This window comes from Furipterus horrens, unplaced genomic scaffold, assembly GCF_987537825.1.
Source record: "Furipterus horrens unplaced genomic scaffold, mFurHor1.1.pri manual_scaffold_5, whole genome shotgun sequence".
Classification (NCBI taxonomy): Eukaryota; Metazoa; Chordata; class Mammalia; order Chiroptera; family Furipteridae; genus Furipterus; species Furipterus horrens.
In genome coordinates this window covers 87,124,473-87,141,246 of record NW_028327175.1, presented here as the reverse complement: position 1 = coordinate 87,141,246, position 16,774 = coordinate 87,124,473, and the positions used below count along the sequence as shown (strand labels likewise).

At 40.4% G+C, this 16,774-nt stretch overlaps 1 protein-coding gene across 1 annotated transcript in view; it reads right to left on the bottom strand.

Moving 5' to 3' along the window:
* Positions 1 to 11,999: 11,999 nt before the first annotated feature.
* Positions 12,000 to 16,774, bottom strand: part of PRDM6 (PR/SET domain 6) — a 94,987-nt gene continuing 90,212 nt past the window's right edge. The window contains exon 7 of the mRNA XM_090279062.1: positions 12,000 to 12,875. Coding sequence (XP_090135188.1) covers positions 12,761 to 12,875 — 115 coding nt within the window. The 3' untranslated portion in view covers positions 12,000 to 12,760. The remainder of the gene's footprint in view (positions 12,876 to 16,774) is intronic.

The window sequence follows — 16,774 nt, the reverse complement described above, 5'->3', positions numbered from 1 at the left end:
GGGAAAATGACAATGAATAAGTACTGAAAGAAAGAAGGAACTTCTACCATTTGCAACAACATGGATGGAACTAGAGAGAATTATGCTTAGCAAAATAAGCCAGGCAACGAAAGAAAAATACCTTATGCTATCACCTATTACAGGAAACTAATGAACAACACAAACAAATGAGCAAAATTGAACCAGAGGTATGTAAACGAGGAATAAACTAACAGTAACAAAGGGAGAGAAAGGGGTAAGAAGGGGAAGGGACTAGTCAAAGAACATGTATAAATGACCCATGGACATGAACAACTGGGTGGGGACTGAATGTGGGAGAAGAGGGGGCAGGGTGCAGGGTGCAGGGAAGCAAGAGGGGGAAAAAAGTGGGACAACTGTAATGGAAAAGCAAACAAAAAAATTGTTAGTGGGGGAAAAAATAAAAATATAAAGAATGGAAATGCAAGTTCAGTGAATATTAGAAGGACAAGGGTTTTCCTTCACACTGTATATTTTTCTCCCTATCCGATCCCTCCAGAGTTTGGCATTCTAAAGAAGTAAGTAATGACATAAGTTTCTTTGCATAAAACTAATAAGACCAGTTGTTAATAGAGGTTTTTTTTTTTGACTAAGACTTTGACTGGAATGTCATGCCTAAAGGAGACATGCTTGGGCTCTGGTCATTACCAAAAAGCACTGAGGAACTGGGATTGACTTTCAAAGGTAATAAAAGTCCACGAGATAAAAGGCCTGGTACCTTGGTTGGATGTGAGGTCCATGGCAATCTTTCCAGGGAAGGAATGAAGGTTGTTTTCCTGAAAGATGGCTAGAAGGGACCTTAAGGCACAATGGAAAAGCAGAAGGACTTGGAAAAGACAGGTGTTTACAGGCAAGGCTTAATGCCAAGTATGTAGTTCTGCTTCTGTGCCCTGAAGGGCAGACTGAAAGTCACCCTAAATGTTCCTTACATAAGTTCCAGCAAAGCAGAACTAAAGATCTTAAGTGATCATTTGCTGCTCTTGTTGTATTTATGCAAATGAACAGGATAAATTAAAAATGGACCGAATGCAGTCCCTTTAATGACAAGGAGGGTAATCTTAGGGAAAAAAATCATGATTCAAGGAAAATCACAATGCTCAGTGGTAGACTATAAAGTAGTGCAGCTAACCATCTTTAAAGTTTATCTTCATTTAAAGTTTGTTTTGATTTGAAAAACTATGCCTGTGGTATTATCAAAGATGTTTAATTTACAGGCAAGAAGAATGTCAAATGCCTTGCAACTGGATGTCTTTCTGATGACAGTCCTACAGATTTAGAGACTTGTATGTAAGTTATGTTACATAAATTAACATGTGTTTTCTGTTTTCAAAGGGCATAAGCCTATGATCTCATTACATGAGTGATTGTCTATACGTATAGGCCTCACTTAATCCTGTCTGCATCGCTGCCTCCTGAGACTCAATGGTTTGGCTGAACTAAGTGGCTGGGTTGGTGAAGAATGGGGTGGTCTGTGGGCTTCACTTTAAAACTGGTTTCTCTTTTCTGTCCTAATGGCTTGGACAGAAAGAGCCCAGAGGTCTGAGAGGGGGGAAACCTAAACTATTTCCCTCAGCCCAAACTAAGTATAATGGGCAAAAGGGTTTTGGACAGGTGAGATGTACCTGGCACACCTTCCTCTAAAGAAGCCCTTCTTTTCCCTAATGTGGGACATTGAAAAATTAATCCCTGCCTTTTGTCATCTAGTGGTTATGGATTGAATGATGTCTTTTAATCCTGTTGCCAAATCTGTTGCCTCCAGAATACAACAAGGATGCCAGCCTGTTAAATCAAGCATGCTGTTGTTCGGGGACAGCCAACCGACTAGAGTCTGCATGATCCTTCCCCATGTGGGAAGGCGACCCCCACCTCCACACCCCCACTCTTATTAGGGATTTCTTGACCCAAGGGTAGGTAGGATGACGACCATGTCCAGCTTGAAGCAGCTAGAGGAGCTCGAGACCTTCGCCCATTGTCCTTTATATGATTATAAAGGGTCTTAAGTCTGAGAGGGAGAGATTGTTATTTTTTATTGTTAAAATAATTACTTTTAAAAAGAAGAATAATATATGAAAGGGTGAAGCAGGAGAGCTTGTATGTATGACCCATGGGCATGGACTTTGTGGGGGGTTGTTGGGGGAAGGGGGTGCTGGGCAGAGGGGAGCAAAGGGGAAAAATTGGAAGTATTGTAACAATATAATCAATAAAATATACTTATAAAAAAGTAATAAAGAAAAAGCCATGTAAAATAAATAAATAAAATAAAAGTATTCGCTAAGTGAATGAATGAGTGGATAAACAGTGAACACAAGTTGTCTGAGGACTAGAAGTCACACTAAAACTATTAAGAACTATCCCAACCATGAGACTCGAAAACAGAATGACCCCTTACCAGGCCCTGCCCTCCCACTCCCAAGAGGCACTGAACAGAGCCTACATTCTGACCAGAGAAACTAGTGACACAGGAAAACAGTGCCATATTCCCAGAGCACCCTTTCCTTGAAGAATCTCCAGAATGAGACTCATATGTCCCATGGCTGCAGAGTTCCACTAATTTTGAAAGTAGATCCTTATTTCTGATGTAATCTTTTCTCAAAAAACTTTTGCATATCATTCCTGAGCAATGAACAATCCAAGTGGTGCCACAGAGGAAACAGGATAAAACTCCAGTTTTTGTTTTCAGATTGGGGCTGGCTGTTGAGCCTTGCCATGTGGGGAGTCAGCACCCTTGCCAGACAGCTGCACACTGTGCATGACCATTTTCCCATTTATTCTACTGGAATGACCCTGATGCTTACGGAAAGGATGGGCAACCCCCAAACCAAAAAATTCCATCTTCCAGCTTCTTAAGCCAAAACAAATTTGGAGTCATCTTGACTCCTCTAACACCCCACAGCCAATTCATGAGTAAATCCTGTCAATCTTTAAAATACACCCATAATTTAACCACTTCCTGCTGCCTGTACCACTATGACCCTGGCAGAAGACACGATCATCTCTCACCTGTGTTGAGATGCCCTCATAACCACCTTCCATCATCAGCCCATATTCCCCTACAGTCTATTCTCTACAAAGCAGCTGGAATGGTCCTTTTCAATCAGAGCATGTCCCACCTCTGCTCAAGCCAGTTTCCCCCACTCACCCAGAGGCAACAGCCACATTCTAACAGTGGCCTTCAAGGCTCTACTGGCCCAGCCCACCTTACCACCTACAATCTCCCCCTCTCTCAATCCACTCCAGCCTCAGTGTCCTCCTTGATGTTTCCTGAAGCTCGGATACTTTTTCTCCAAGTAAAGTGGAATGTTATTTTCTAACAGAACAAGAGATAAATCAAACAGTTGACTCTGATTTTCTGACTGAGAGTCTCATGGCCCTGAACATTCAGAAGGATCACAGACCCAGGCCATTCTTAGAGCAAGAGCTTGCTGCTCTTCTCCAAGTGTTAAGTGGGCCAGAGATCAAATATCAAGTTCATCCTGCTACAGAACTGTGGCTGGGCCTCTGCATGTAAGTTTCCTTGAGAATGGACCTGGCTCAGCTGAGCAAATGAGCAGGCAAGCACAGGAACGAGAAGGAGAATAAGCCTTTTCAAACACACCTGAATAAACCACGGGGCTGAATGTTAACAATTATTCTGTTAGCTGGTGCTACAAGCATTCTGTTTTCCAAGTTATGCTTTCTCAAGAAGAGTTTGTTGACATCCTACTACCTAAGCTTCAAGCTAGAATCAAACAATTAAAAAAGCAACCAACATGGGACTGAAAAGACAGATAACCATTGGCAGATCAAGTCAGCACAGGAATGTTTTATTAATCAAATATATTTACATTTCTGGGTCAATTATCGCTAAAAGTGTGCCTGTTTTTCATTTAAACATAATGTAATCCCAGTAGATTCTATCATAAGAGTACAGCTGCATGCATGATCTCATTGGTCCTTTGTAGTTTTTTTTAAAAGATGTGCGTTCAACTAAAGCTAAAAAACATAAGCAAATTGTTTACCATTCTAACTGCAGGATAATTATTGTCATCATATCAGAGGTCCTTACAGTCAATGCTCCTTGCCACCCACAGTGAGCTTCTCCTCATTCTCTTGACTGACTTGTTTAAGCATTCCAAACATCGAAAAACTGAAATTGAGCATTAACCCTAATCATTTTATTTGTTAGGAAGATGGAGAGAGACGTATTTCTATTTCAATGGGGATCATTTATAGTATATTCAATATTAGAATATTAAGGAAATTTATACAATGTCTTGATAGCATTTAAATATCATATTTCTATTAGCACCCTATTACAAAGCTAGATGCCTTCCCCTTAATACAACAAAATAAATGGATTTGGTGACATCAGGTTTCCAAAATTATTTGGCTTATTTGAGCCCAAGTTTTCCTTAGTGTCTGAGTCACCACCTTAGCCTTTTCATTTGTATTACGAGGAGGAAGCCTCTTTCAGAGAGTACTTATAACTTTCCGGGAAAAGAATTATGCTTCTATTTTTGCTGTTTCATTCTCTCCAAGTTGGGAGAAACTTGAGTATGTGTAGGAGATTGTTCAGAGAAAGTAAGTCTACAAAGGTTATATTTTCACATTAGATAATGCTTGAAAGAGGACCAAGAGGGACTGTGAGTCGGGGGACACTTGCTCTGAAATTGCTGCTCTCACCGACATGTGGTGATCACCTGCTGTGACAGGATTTTTTTTTTTTAACTCCAAAGAGTTCTGCTGTAGAAATAGATCTCCAACTTGCTGAAGTTTATATAGAGATTGTTTTCAGTTGGGAGTGATGTGCCAAGCTTTGGAGAGAAAGGCAGCAGTGGGGACGTTTCACAAGACAGGAAACAGGAAATACCAACTGGAGCCTACCGTGTTTGACTGACGGGGAAAGCGTGTTCACCATTTTCATAAACAAATGTGCCTGTTAGGATCTGCATTTTGGGAAAAAGTAGCATAGATTGTGGTTTCAATACCAGGGTTAAAATGGTGCCTTGTAATAAAGTTAGTTCATAAAATAATTTTGTAAACTGATTTTTTGAACACATGTTATAAATTGTCTCATCTGGGTTGTGCCTGAGATCTTGACCTGGTTCCTGGAGCACGTCATTCGTGGAAGTGCATTATTTGTGCCTTTGACAAACCAAGCCTGACTCCAGCCTTCCTACCTCACTGCTTTAAACCAACAGGCTAACCACATAAGCTCATATTCTTAATGGTTACAACTGCCTAATTACTCCACTGATGCCTGCTATGTAACTCATTTAGCATTCAGTAAGAACAAAGAAAGAAAACTACACTTCACTTAGCCGTGTTCAGGATGTGTTTCGATTGTCAATAGTACTCAAGCTGAGTTGCTTGTTTTTGGCCACTGCCCAGCATCACCTGCTTTCCTGCCTGATGCCATTTGTCCTAATGTGTATCATGTACTCGAGAGGATTTTTTTCCTTTTAATGTGAAATTTTAGTTGCATATTTTAAAAAATAAAAATGGGGTATTTGAAACTCTGTTGTCCAGCAGCACAAATTGGGAGATTACAAAGTCAGCAACTACAATGACATATATTTTTAGAGTATTTTAGCATTAATGATAGTATTGTTTCCACAAACACATTTTATAAATAAATTATATTTGTTTATTTTAAGAAGCCCTTGTTTTCAGGGGGAAAAATCCTGGGATAAGGAAGTATTTTCCCTTTAAAAAAGTTACTGTCATGTGTTTTTTTTTGGGGGGGGGGAGTAAAGAAGCAGCTAAGATTAAGTATATATATAAGGAAGGGATAATGATGGTATCTTTGTCATAGAGTAAATGAGGGTTAAATTAAATAACCCATGTGAAGCAGTTAAAACAGTGCCTGACAGTAATTGCACAGTATAAGTTACTATCACTATTATTATTCCCATCTACATCTCAGGGAATAAGCTCAAACTTTATTTTTCCATTAAAATCTACTCAATAGACTCTTTCATAATTCTAAATACAATGGTAGTTTCTCAATACATAGGGAAGACAATTCAATAGTTTTATGTCTTTGCTCTGTTTTCTGACTGACATTTTTAATCATTTTTCATATTGATCTGATGAAACAGCTGACATTCATTATTACTTAAAAGAAGAAATGAAATATTTTAAATGTTAAACACATCCATGGATTATAGGCTAAACATCTGTGGCAAAGCTTCCACAGATAAAGCAATATATTTTCCATTTGGCTTTCTCTGCTCAGTTGTACTCGACAGCTGATCACTAGGTCTGTAGAATTTAATCTTGAGAAGGTCTGAAATATGCAGCTCTTCCCGGGACTCCACTTGTGGTAGTTCAGATAAGCACCAGTGATGGGAAAACCTCAGACTCGTGGGTGGAGAAGTACCCAAACACCCAGTCACTTCGTAAAATGTCTCCAAACCTCTTTACCTTGAAAGCACTCTGACAAACAAATGACATTTCTGGAACCTACTGTTATCACTTAAAGAAGTATAGCTCTTAGTCTCTTTCAAGATTTGGTGTCAGGAATTAGTGAAGGCTGTGACAAATGAAATTAAATTCACAGGAAGAAAGTAGAAACTAACTTTGTTGAAAATGTGCTTCTTTAGTTTATTTGTTATTCCTGGCCTGGTTTCTGCAGGCATACGTAGTTTTAATACGAGAACAGTGGATTTGTTCCTGAACACAAGGCTGCTGGGCCAGCTCAGAGTGACCCGCTGACCCCGGGTCATTCCCTACTTTGTGCCATGTTCCCCACTTTAAACAATTCAACATACACTTGCATTTCATTTTTTAAATCCATGCAAAACAAATATAGTAATAAAGCTACTTCAAACACAAAAAGCAATTAAATATTAGTTTTTTTACATGAGCAACTCATAACCAATGACCAGCGATTAGTTTTGCAGTGATGTACCAGAGACCTGGAGCCTCCGAGGGTGATGATGTTCCTTCCCTGAGCAATTCCAGCCCTGTTCCCATTTGCTGCCTTATCACTGGAACAGGGTCATAAAACCCCTGCAACCCTGGCCCTGATTCTGGTATCTTGATATTGTTGCCAGGAACCAACAGCCCAGTGGGTCAACCAAAAGCAATCAAGTTGTGCATCTTAATTTGTTTTGAAATATGCTCCCTTCTAGTCCTCAGCTGAGTTTACATTCCTGTGATTCTCCCAAATGCAGCAATCCCTGTATCTTCACTGAGACAGTGGTCTTAGGACTAATATACCCAGGCTACTAGCCTGATACTGATGAGGAGAATATTATTTTCTCACCAATTGTCACTTATCACTTAAGTAATGCTTGACAGAAAACACCTAAAATGGGATCTTACACAAACAAGAGTTCAATAAATTCTTCTTGAGTAAATTATCAAACAATGAGCCAACTAATTGATGAAAAAATTTGGATGAGTTGGTACATGTTTGTAAATCTTTGCATATCTGGACTAGAATGAAATTTTCCCAAGTTATAATCCAATAAATTGTAAGCCTTGCGAGGACAGAAGTGGTATCATAATCTTTGTTATTTAAAAAAAAAAAAAAAAAAAAAGCTCCCCCCACAAGGTTACACTTGAATGGACATTTAGTAAATATTTACTAATTGAATCAAATTATATAAATTACACAAGATTTAGTTTTACAGCTTTAATTACCCACACAGGAACTCTATAAAAGCATAGGTACCCTGAAAAAAAAGTCATTTCTAAAAAAGACAATCAAAATGAAAAGTTTATCTTAAGAAAGCATGTGCATTTCCTGGGGAAAATCTTCAGGTTTTTGTAAGGTTATTGAGATATTTTTAGAAATGTGATGTCTGCAGCCCTACCCCTAATCCTCTGTACCTCGACTTTTAAGTGACATTTTCCTTTGGTTTAGACTCATAGATACACCAATGAACATGTATTGGGATGGTAAGTCTTTGTCAGGGGGCAGCGGGGGGGGCGGGGCGGGGGGGGAGGGGGTGGCGGCAGAATCTGTCTCCATTGACAGAGAAGGGCAAAGAGAGATTGCTTCCGGAGCCAAACACTGATTCAACTCTGATAGTCTCCCTTCTCACCTTGGCTATCTTCTCCTTTGCTCAATGATTCTGAGTTTTTATTCTCTTTATACCACGATGCATTAGGAAGTTGCTAGTAAAGAAGCCTGTTAAATCTTTATAACTGCAGTTTCTACAACCACTTACAGTGTTCCAAGGGAATATCTGTTGATTTTACATAGAAAAGGCAAAGCAATTTTTGGGAGGTTTTAAGGAAACACCCCCCCACCCCGCCCCCACCCCTGGAACATACTTGTAGGAAAAGTCTTTGGGACTCAAATGATCTCAGTACCTACTTTAAAGCTCCAAATCAATTTGCAGGTATAGGCCTGTCTTATGGACAGATGGCCTAGGCTGCTCTGCTAGAATCTGGCAATAGCTCAGCAATATGAAAATTCTGAAGGTTCCCAATTTTCTCTTTGTTAAGTAGAAAATATTTTTAAACAAATTTGATGGACAATACATGCCAAAAATCTCTCTCACTAATAAAGGAGAGAAACATATTTAAATGGATTAGAAGGTTAAAAGAATCTTTTGATACAATGGTTACTGCCATATTAAGTGAAAGTTCGGGATCAGCTGGCAAAGCCGTCAGAGAAGCAGAGACCACTGTTATGAAAACCTCTCCTGTGCCAGTTATCCAGAGCCAAGTGAGACCTCTGGCCAAGATGAGGCCTAGATAGACACTCAGCATCTCCCTCCACAGCTAAGAAGGAATACAACTACATCAAAACCAGAGACAACCAGAAGTTCCAGAAACTTGAACTGCACGGCAGTCCAACAAACAAAGATATAAAAAAGAAATACTCATCCAGACAGGTAGGAGGGGCGGAGAGGAAGCAGTGTAGCAGTGGCAGGCCAGTGGAAAGTGCAGTCACATATTTAAAAGTCAGGAGGAACATCTGCGGAGTGCTTCCAGCACCAGACCAGACCACACAGCTCACAGTTCTAGCACCTGGGAAAATAAAGCCTCATTGCTTCTGACTGTGCAAACCAGTGGGGGTTGGGGCAGAGGAGGAAACTGCCAGTCTCTCAGTAGAGTCTGCTTGTTTAAAGGGCTCCTATGGTCCTAGAATGTCTGCAGACCCACCCACTCTGGGAACAATGGCCAGAGCAACAGCCATTGCTGTGGGAGAAGTACCTGGAAAAGGGGCGAGTGCTGAGCAAGCAGCATTGTTTCTTCTCAGTCCCCTCCCCAATATACAGTGTCACAACGGATTGCCCTGTACTGATGAATACCTAAGGCTCTGTCCCTTACAATGTAACAGATGCAATAGATCTACCTAAGACACAGAGGTAAACACAGGAGCCTGTCACATTGAGAAGACAGAGAAGTATGACCCAAAAGAGGGAACAGATCAAGGTTCCAGTGGGAGAACTAAGCGATGAGGAGATAGCCAACCCAACAGACACAAAGTTCAAAACACTGGTGATAAAGATGCTTACAGACTTGACAGATATCCTTAAGTACGACAAACACATAAGGGAAGAAGTGAAGGCTATGCTAAATGAAACGAAGGAAAATCCACATGAAACCAATGGTGAAGGAAAGGAAACCAGGGTTCAAATCAATGATCTGGAACATAAGGAAGAAATTAACAGTCAACCAGTACAGAATGAAGAAACAAGAATTGAAAAAAAAAATGGGGAGAGACTTTGGAACCTCTGGGACAACTTTAAATGTGCCAACATTCGAATCATAGGGGTACCAGAAGGGGAAGAGGAAGAGCAAGAAATTGATAACTTATGTGAAAAAAATAATGAAGGAAAACCTCCCTAATTTGGCGAAGGAAATAGACAAACAAGTTCAGGAAGCACAGAGAGTCCCAAACAAGCTAGACCTAAAGAGGACCACACCAAGACACATCGTAATTAAAATGCCAAAGGTTGAAGATAAAGAGAGAACCTTAAAAGCAGCAAGAGAAAAGAAGAATGTTACCTATAAAGTGGTGCCTATGAGACTATCAGCTGATTTCTCAAAAGAAACTTTGCAGGCAAGAAGGGAGTGGCAAGAAGAATTTAAAGTGATGAAAAGCAAGGACCTACAACCAAGATTACTCTATCCAGCAAAGCTATCATTTAGAATGAAAAGGCAGATGAAGTGCTTCCCAGACAAGGTAAAGCTAAAGGAGTACATCATCACCAAGCCATTACTATATGAAATCTTAAAGGGACTTACTTAAGAAAAAGGAGATCAAAACTATGAACATTAAAATGACAACAAACTCACAACTATCAACAACAGAAGCTAAGAAATAAAAACAAAAACAAACTAAGCAAACCAGAATAGGAACAGAATCATAGGTATGGGGGTCATTTGGAGGGTTATCAGCTGGGAGGGGGCAAGGGGGAGAAATGGGGAAATGGTGCAGGGATTAAGAAAAAAGGGGTGGGATTGCTGGAGGGAAGGGGAGTACTGGGAGTATGGGAGCAAAGGGAAAAGAAACTGGGACAACTGTAACAACATAGTCAATAAAATATACTAAAAAGAGAGCAAGAAAGAGAGCCAAATGAAACTTTCTTTTTCTTGCATGGGGAGAAACTCATGAAAACTGAGTGAGGTGCATTGTGTTCAATTATGAAGTGAGGCAAATGACTGAACTAATTTTTCTCTCAGATAAAACAATGTATTAGAAACATTCAGTTAAGTCCCTTACTATCTTTCAAAAGTACAACCGAGTGTTTCAACCTTAGTAAATGGATCAGCTTGCTCATCTGTGTAGCCAATCCAGCATGGCTACATACTCTTTCCACCCTGCCCACTGCTACACATTGTTGGCAAATGTATCCATTACCTCGGGCAAGGAACAGTAAAATCAGAACACATTCCCTAACAGAAAGAATACTTTCAATCAGTGACACTACACAGCAGTATAGATAGCTTACTACTTGCATGACAAGAAGCCAACAAAAATTGGGAGAAATTTCTAGGTGAATGACTTGAGATTGGACAACAAAAGTCAGAATTAGCCAAGCTCCTCTTTGGGGCCTATAATCATATATATAAAAATTACAAACACAATTAGCAAAGCCCTGTTTTATTCCATTTTGAATGTGGCAGTGGCGCTAAAGGATGAGGAAGCCAAATTAGAAGGGGAGGAAGACTTTCTCAGAACCAAATAGATGAAAATCCATTAAACTGAACCAGGCAGTCTCCTTACTTTCAACGGTTAGCTCAGTGATGTGTCTCGGTTTTGTTGAGGGAAGACAATGGGAGGGCCAAAAGACAAGGAGTTCCTTAAAAGGCAATGCTCTGTTATCAGGAGACCAAAAAATCTTACAAAGAGAGATTTGCTGCTGTTAATCAAGCATTCTAGATAAAACAGTTTTATATACATTGGCCATCAAGGTAGACTCAGTCTCTGAGATGCTGCTGCGACCTAAGGGACAAGAGTGCAGAAGCCATTGTTTCTTCCTGAAGTTGAATCGTTTCATGTAATGTGACCCAATTTTATTGAGCATCATCGCTGAATTACCAACAGGCTCACTGAAGTTAAACTGACTTTCCTAGCAGTCAATCAAAGAACAGTGCAATTGTAAATGTCATTCTTTCTTTTAATGATTTGGTGGTGAGAGAAGAGTATTACCCAAGGCCACAAGAGATGAAAAGGTAATTCCTAGTGATAAAATTAGCTCTTTCTGGGCAGCCCGTTCTAACCACAACTGTTTCCGTGGCTCCTCTTCTCAACGTTTCCTTGTCTAGGTTACTTCCGCCTACTTCTGCAGAAATGCTCCCTGCATACTCAGCAGGGCCTCCTAGGCCTCTCCTATATGAGGGAGGAAAATGAAACTGCTTAAAAGGGACTTGACAATGGGGCCTTGCACTATTTTTGCTCACATATTCAACACTTTCACAGACACAACCAAAAAAAAAATTACTTGAAGCCTAATACCTTATATTTAGCCTCATACCGAAGAACTTTTATTTTTTTTAAGCTAAAATGTTATTGAAAACAAAATTTTCTCAACTAGCTGCTTCGGAACAATATAGTGTATTATGAAGCTCCGTACATTGTAAATGTTTCTGAAACAGGACAAAGTCAGTCCCCTTTTACTTTCCCCTTGAATTTTGAAATTTAATCCATTTTCTTCCACTTCCAGGCTCTTCTGCATCAAGACCAGACCACTGGATGGAAGGAGCCACGTGAAAAGTGCATGAGAACTGAGCATGGAAAACAGAAATGGGACGCCTGTGGGGCAGAGGATGGCAGCGGCCGAGTGCAGGCGCTCGCTTCTGCTTCCATGGTCTCCGCGGGGGCAGCCCGTGCCAGGTCACGCCCAACCGAAACAGCAGGAAGAAGGGCTGTACAATGGGTCCCCTTGAATCATGCTACTCAAAAAAGGTGCAACGAGAAACAAGTCCCTGTGCATTCTTAGTCACAACTGTGGGCAGAAGAACCCATATGATTCCTCCCTTTGGTATTAAATAACAGTTTAAAAAAAGCTTTTTAGAAACAAAGCAAATACATGGTGGTACTGGAAATGTCGGCCATCCCAGGTTAGTTGTCCACTGAAATAAGTCTAATCCCTAGTCATAAATAAATAATCTCTTTCCTGGTCTGACGTCCATGCCAGGATCAATATCTCTTAACATCTTACTTATTTTATTACTGCTTTTGGTTTTCTGGGACTGATTGAAAGTTGCTCAGAGGAAATCTTTGGTTTTGCTTAAGTGTCCGTGACATTTAATCATGACTTTCCTTGCAGTTTAATTCCAACCAGTCAATCAGTTAATCCACTTCGATTGATTCTGGGCTCTCGGTTATTGGCTTGCACTCATTGGGCATCCGCTGGTGTCGGCTCAGCTGGGTGGCCTGCGTGAAGCTCCTCTCACACCTCTCGCACCTGGTGGAGGCAAGAGAGAAAATTGAGACCAGGGAGCGGGGCCTGCAGGGTGATGGGCGTCCTCTCATCCTGCCTAATCGGAACAGACACTCCAAAGTGGCTTCAGATTTTCCCGGCTCAAGTGGTTTAATTGGTGGCTCCTTCCAAGGCCTGGATGCCTGTGATGGGACAAAGCCCGTCTGATGCAGAACAGAGGGATCTGTCAATAGGCAGGGGAAGGTGATTTCTCCAGAGAGCCCTGTCCTGCTGCAGCTCTGATCACTGTCAGTTCAAATAGATAAAGAACAAAAAGAGATTTTTAGGAGTGAGCCATCAAAGCAGCAGCTTGTCTGCAGTTTTCTGCTCCGTAACCCGAAAAAGAAATTGATGACAAATAGAATTTCACCTGCTGCTAATTTAAAATCAGGAATTCTACTCCCCTCCAAACAAGGAGCGATCATCCCCGAATTTGGAAACCAGAGGAAGCAATACATCAGTTTGCGGTGACTGTGCAGGGTGGGTGTGGGTAGTTGCTTTTGTGCAAGTTTGTTATGAATGTATTGCAGCCCAACCAAACTCAGGGTGAAAACAATGTTTGCGGTTGGGTAGGGGGGTCAAAAAATCTGAACTAAACCAGTGTTTGTGTGGTTCAAGAAGTTCACCCTTTCAGAAAGTATAGTGAGAAAACGTCCTTGTGGACTATAATTAAGGGTTAGTGTCTGAGGAGGAGAAAACTGGTTTCACACTTTTAAGACTATTTCCTCTCCTTAACTTAAAAAAAGAAACAGACTGTAATCTAGAAACACTGGGCCTCCCAGGCAATGCACATTTACTAACCTGATGGTTGCTCAATCTGTCATTCACACACACTCACACATATACATGCACACAATCTGTGGCAGCAAGCTGGGGACAGGGACTTTCCTGTCACTACCCTGCTTGTCTGGGCTGCCTGAAGCCCTGGCCAGTACCCTTTTAGGGCACGGTGACCATCGCACACATCCCCTTAATGTCCTCTCTTCAAACCTTTGAAGGGAACGATATTCAGGAGAGCTGCAGACCACAGTCTCTCTTATAAATAACACAATCTTTGGTCCTGGATCTCTGCACTATTGGGCATGTGGCAAATATCAACATGAGAAAGTCCATACTGCCCTATCACGTGCTCGTGTCTTGCTATCTAGTGGGCAGCCTTCTCTCCTTTTTCGTAAATTATGCGAAGTCCCTTGTCATGAAATAATTACCCATCAAAAGAGAACACACCCACCCACTCTGGATATTCTTGCACGTTTCTGAATGTTGGGAGGCTGGTGCTTGATGACCAGGTGTAGATTTTTCAGGGCTCTGTGCCAGCTGAGTGTGTCAGGGTGAAGAAGTTGTGTTTCTTTGATTGTCTTTCAAGAAATATTTTTAGCAGCCTGTCCCACTGTTAAAAACTGCACTGTGATCTTGACAAATGTATAATGTCAGCTTTAATGTATCAGACCTATCAGCTCAATGAAAATAACTCAGAAGTATTGATCAGCTAATGATTTTTGGTGTATTCATTAGTGTCCATGGGCTGCTCATCCCCTCTCCAGAGCTCCTGAAGTGCTGATGACATGTTAGTGAATTGCTGATTGTTTATTCGAAAACTGATTAGTTACTGGATTAGTGTCAAAATATACTACCTTTTGCACCTTGACAAACTTTCAAATTATTATATTCCTTTTTTAAATTTTTTTATTTTGAAGCCCTAGAATTAATTTCAATGAGAGCAGAACAGTTTGAATAATTATGATGATGATTTACCTTGGTCACATTTTTGCACTTCTAACCTTGTGTACTAGAATATAAGGAATTCAAAAGTAGGAAGTTTCGTGCTTCATAGAAAGCAAAGCATATGTGTATATGTAATATGTAAACATCCAGATTGGACAGAGACATTAAAAGAGAGTTACATTTTTTCTCAAGTGTTTGTCTAAATGCCTCACAGATATTTACTCATGGAAAAATTTGTTGTAATAGGACATTACTACGTCAGATCTAACTGTGGCATAAGATCATTACTGAAAACTCATCTTTAGTGCCATCTGCCCACAAGTGTGAGTAAGAACACATGCAGAACCAGGCAGCTAGAAACATCTATGTGGTCCGGAAATTAGAAGAATACAATTTGTATTAATGAGGAAGTAAAGAAAGCTACATATAAAAATATTTTTTAAATAAAAAAGGACCTCAGTTTTATGTATATCATTTTTAATTTTGTAAAATTTCCTTCACAAGTAATTTTCATAGCTTAATAGAACTCATCAGAAGGACAGACTCAATGCAAATACCTAGGTTCTAACAGGTCAGATTTGGACATCAGCTGGGTTGGCATTTGACCCTCAACTATGATCCCAGATGAAGGACTGCACATGGGCACCTCTAAGCCTGGACTTCATGCAGGGGAACAGAATAAGGAGAGAGAGATGCAGGTAATGAACGGGGAGCAAAGAAATACTCTTGCACACAGGGTCCTCTTCATGGTGGTGACATCACAGCCTTGAAGGGAACATCGCAGGAACAGTGAAGTGGAAAGTCGGCGAAATACTTCAGCAAAGAGAAAGTCCCCAACTTTCTACCAGTATGGGTATCTTAATTAGACTTGATTTCCTTTCAGATTTGAGATCATTCTTTACTTACTGTGATGGTTGACTGGATTATAGGACAGGGAGTTTAACAATTACCATCTGAAATTGACAGAGATGCAAAATAATGTCAAGTTCTGTTACTTTCTGTGCCTCTACAACCTGTCAAAAAATATTTGAGTGGAACTAAACTACACGGGCTTCATACATAGGATGCACTCAATGCATATTTACTGATGTGCTTTTTAAATTTGCTTTGATTTTGCCTAAATCTTATTGAAGTTTAGATGTTCTCTGGAATACCCTTTGATTTGTTTTTTTATACTGAGCCAAACTGTCTTTATTTAAGGCAAAAACGTAGTGATGAGTATTTTCCCCTGCCTCTAACACATGAAGAGAAGAACCTGCCCTGTTCTTCCCGGGCACAGAAGCCAGGCATGAAGCAGTTCACATGGGTCCTCCCAGGCAGAACAACCTCCCTAAAAATCTTGAAAGATGACATTTAGTAATAGAGAAGGAGAAGGGATTTCTCATTGCACAGAATAAGTTTCATACTGCCAATTTCCTTCTTCATTTCCTTCCCTCCTTCCTTCCTTCCCTTTCTTTTTTCAATAAAGTGCTTGGCAATTGCTGTTACATGAAATGATATCTTGCTTTTGATCCTCGTTCTCTGTGACATCCAATCTCACAGTACAATTGAAAGCCGAGACCTTAACTATGATCCTTGATGTGCATTTTTTCCCATGTGCTCCTTTACCTTGGAAATTCTAAGTCTACAGCCAAGTTAGTTACTGACAGGCCCAGTATCTGCCTAATGATTGGGAGATGGGACCATTCAGTGAGGATTCAGCCAATCGGACTGTGAGGCAAAGCCTGGAATCTAACTGATCTCTTAATGCCAAATCTTCTCCAGTCTTCTCTGGATGGAACAATCTTGATCTGCCTTCAAAAACCATGTTTCAGCAGAATATTTTAGAGACTGGAAAGATGTGGCAGGCTCAATCTCGTCTGGCCCCTGAGAATTTGGGGACTGAACCATTTGGGACATCTATCTGGAAACTGCCCAAGGCAGATAGTTTAGGATTGTACATCTTTTACAAGATTCTTTTCCTTGTTTGCGACATTGTTTAAGCCAATACCCATCAGTTGAAGCAGTAAAGTTAACTGTTGTGGTGAAACCCATTTTATCGACTAATTTGCAACAAAAGTTTTTTTCAATGTTTTTCTTATAATCTTGTAAAAGAGTATCTTCATAATATTTACAAATGTCCATGGGATGTAAATATATCCATGAGCTATGGTTGGAAT